Source organism: Perca flavescens, chromosome 13 (assembly GCF_004354835.1).
Source record: "Perca flavescens isolate YP-PL-M2 chromosome 13, PFLA_1.0, whole genome shotgun sequence".
In the NCBI taxonomy this organism is placed as follows: Eukaryota; Metazoa; Chordata; class Actinopteri; order Perciformes; family Percidae; genus Perca; species Perca flavescens.
This window is the reverse complement of record NC_041343.1, coordinates 18,588,803-18,592,613: the sequence shown is the minus strand read 5'-3', so window position 1 is coordinate 18,592,613 and position 3,811 is coordinate 18,588,803. Positions and strand designations below refer to the sequence as shown.

Sequence of the window (3,811 nt, the reverse complement as noted above, 5' to 3'; positions counted from 1 at the left end):
GAAATGTAGTGGAGCAGAAGTAGAATATGGCATGAAAAGAAAAGACTAAAGTAAAGTACCTCAAATTTGTACTTAAGTACAGTACTTGAGTAAATGTACATTCCACCACTGACTAAAATTAGGATGACTTGGGAGTACTTGTATTATGGCGTGCATCTCTCTCTCTCTCTCTCTCTCTCTCTCTCTCTCTCTCTCTCTCTCTCTCAGTGACAGGCGTCAAAAATACCACCAAGGGAGCGCAGCTTTCTTCGCAGCCACACTCGGCTGTTGTCCACCGTACCGATGCGTAAATATCCCAAAGAAAAGAAAAGTCATCTTTACAGATCACCAAGGTGACTGTGGTAAGAGCGTTTTTTCTATTCTGATGGTTCAAAATAACCGAAGCCGGACTGATTAGACTTTACATGCCTAGGAGGATTGTAGTCGGTCACCTTCTTTGCAAGACGCATCGGCAAAGAGCTGCTTTGAGACTAAAATGAGAGAGAATATGTGGATATTTCACAGTGCCGACAATTCAAAGTGTCTTTTTTCTATTTGGTGGTGTTTGAATTTCGCAGCAGTGGCGTGTTTGTTGTTTTCGCCTGTCAGGACGGATGATACCTGCCCGTCGTCATGCATCTGTGCCAGAGACTCCGGGACTGTGACCTGCCGTGATGGGGAGGACACCGAGGTACCTGGAAACATACCGGAGTGGACGTCCACCCTGATACTCAAGGGGAAAAACATTTCAACTTTACAGCGTGGTGCGTTCATGAACAACGGGACGCAATTGGAAATGACGGCACTCTCGCTGTCCTATAACGGGATAAAGGCTATTGAGCCTTACGCCTTCCTGGGACTCCCCCGATTGCATATGCTGGATCTGAGCCACAATCAGCTGGAGTCTATCTCAGCCAGGGCTTTCCACGGGTTACTGGAGCTGCGCTCCCTTTACCTAAATCACTCTATTTTGCTTCCGGCCACGGAGCAGCTCTCACATGCGCTCAGCACTTTGCGCAACCTCCACAGACTGGAGTTGGCGGGAAACATGCTAAAGGTTATTCCCCTATTAGATATGTATAATCTTCACGCGTTAGTGCTGATAAATAACTCAATAGAGAGCATAGGGGGGAGAGATGTAACCATTTTGTACCAGCAAAGGCGCATACGCATCTACTTGTCTTTAAATCCGTTTCGGTGTAACTGTGAACTGGAGGCGTTTTACTACTGGTTGAAAAACTCATCCCAGTGCCCGGATGCAGGGCGACTCCTGTGCAGCGAGCCGGAGGCCAAGAGAGGGGTTCCTGTGGAGAAGCTCCGGGAAGAGGACGTGGATTGTATGAACGAGAACCTTGAGGCGGTTTCATACGTGTTCCTCGGTATAGTGTTGGCTCTGATCGGTGTGGTGTTTCTAATGGTGCTGTATCTCAACCGGAGAGGCATCAAACGGTGGCTCAACAATATTAGAGAGGCGTGCCGAGACCAGATGGAGGTCTACCATTACCGCTACGAGCAGGACTCTGACCCGAGACTGGCCAACGTGGCTGTTTGACTTACTGAAAAATCAGGCCAATACCGAGAGGCGAACTGGAGTACGTTATCAAAGACTAGGGGGGTTCCCAGGCAGTCCTGTTACAACCAAAATCAATAGTTTATACAACCGGTTTCATCATTTTTCAGCAGCTGGCCAATGAACTGCATGTGGTAGGCTATCCCTCTCACACTAGGATAAGCACAGAGCCAAACAGTTTAATGACTATAAGAGACTATTAAGTGTTCATCTTGCACAACTGAATACTACTACTTCTAAGCACTATTGTATCTCCTCAAGAGAGGAATGCTTTCCATGCATCATGTTAACATATTAGTCTACAGCAGCTTCAGACTAACTTAGTATTATTTATCTTATTAACCAAGTGACAAATATACAGTAAAGGTATGTACAATTTCTGATTTGAGAAGCTGGAATGAAATAGTGAATTAATGTAATTACAAAAAAAATTGCAGCCCTTGCAAATTGTTGCAAACAAATGGCCTACATTCAGGAAACCCCACAAGGAAAACAAGGTATTCCTGTTTATAATCTACTGAGGGAGTGCATATTACAAGGGAGAGAGAGACTGGGGCAGGGAAGATGAGGCATGGAAGCTGGTAAGTGCCATGTTCGTGCAAGCAGGCAATGCTGGATTAAACTGTCATATTTCATCATCAAGAACATAGGCTATGTTACCAACCTTGTCTCTCTGAACAGCCTTTGATCACAGAAAAATAACACCTGTATTATTTGACACCAGGTCAGTTTATCAGTGAAGTGGCAAAAGAGGAAGTGACAGAATCTAACCACGCATGTGATTGTTGTAGACATATAAAATCAACCAAGACATTAATAAAAGGTCAAATAAAAATGGTGAGTTAGCAGTGTTCTTTATGTCTGTACATTTTATCATCACTGTCAGGGAATGTTGACTTCATGCAGCACTGTGCCAAACATTAACACAGGAAGTGTATTAAAAAAGTATTTTTTTTAATTTGCTACAAGCAGGTGTGAATGAGTGCATCTGCAAAAAGGTTTACAAAAGCACGCACATTCAGAAGATAAATACTAGATTCTGGACAGAAGAACATGTAGAAGCCGGAAAAATAGATTACGCACACTAGCTAATGCTCCCATGGACATACATTTATTGAATTACCACCAAGTGACATTTAGAGCATCAAGCTCTCCTTCAGACAAAGAATAGAATGAGTGCATCCACACCATGTGAAATGTTGAGCACGTGTTCACATGTGAGTGAACCACAGTAAGATGTCACATCGTCATCGAGCACCTCTGGGCTCACCAGAAAAAGGTTTTGACTCTCTCATCTGCTTCTTTTTACAGTCTTTCTCAATCGCTTTGGCACAATCTTCGAATGACTATTAAACTCTGTCAAACTATATGACTATTTATATGAGCATTAGGTCAGTTGTTCACATGACTACAGTCATTTATAATTGCTTTGGCACAAAATGCTCTGAGTAAGCCTTGCAGATCAAAAGTATAATGGACAACCAGGAAAAGTTTCTGCATTTCAGTTTCTGAATGGTAAATGGTAAATTTAAAATAGATTATGAGAGAGGGAGAACACATTCGCAATTGGTAAGCGGGTAGATTTTACAAGCACTGAATTGCGTGTACACACACACGGGGTGGGATTTATGAAGTTTATACTTCTCACTCCTTTATGGATATATAAACAGAATCGTCAAGTGTTCACAAGTTATTATTACTGTAAAGCACCCAAGAGTCCAAGACTGCAGAGGTCTGCATGGGGAGATATAACAGAAAGGCATGGCAATGTTACTGTAATCTCATCAGTACTGTGACGAATAAACCGTGAAGAATCCCGATCAACCTGAGAAGTCAGTATCACTCTACAGCCCGGAGCTCATGAAAACTCTTAACTCGAGGGCTGCATTACAGTAAGATCACGGGAATTTTCGAAACAAAGGTCAAACATCAAAAGCTGGAAAACAGCAGGAGAGTAGGAATGTGTGTGAGGATATTACAGTATTTTAAAACATGTAACAGAATCTAACTGATGCACATTAGACAAAGATGTTTGTGAAAGCATTAGGGATTTATTGTTATTATTATGATAATTTGTTTCATAAGCAAGTAATTGTTTGCCTTTTTTTCTTATGTAACCTCACATCAGTGGTGGAGGGCAATAGGCAAATGAATGTTTGTGCATGGAAACAAGTGGCTGACTATCTGGAATCAGTGTGATTTGACATGCTTTCACTCTCCTGTAAATCATAATAAATGTGATTATTACACCAGATCTAAGAC

The 3,811-nt window shown here is 42.3% G+C and overlaps 1 protein-coding gene across 1 annotated transcript; it reads left to right on the top strand.

Annotated features, from left to right (window-relative positions):
- The first annotated feature begins 245 nt into the window (after positions 1-245).
- Positions 246-2,397, top strand: tpbgl (trophoblast glycoprotein like). The gene is made up of 2 exons (XM_028596192.1): positions 246-341; positions 558-2,397. Exon 2 carries the CDS (start codon positions 752-754, stop codon positions 1,529-1,531), a length of 780 nt encoding a protein of 259 aa, XP_028451993.1. The 5' UTR covers positions 246-341; positions 558-751; the 3' UTR covers positions 1,532-2,397.
- Positions 2,398-3,811: the final 1,414 nt, after the last annotated feature.

Excerpts from the sequence above, each read along its gene's own strand:
- tpbgl (XM_028596192.1), top strand. The coding sequence starts at position 752 with ATGAACAACGGGACGCAATTGGAAATGACGGCACTCTCGCTGTCCTAT.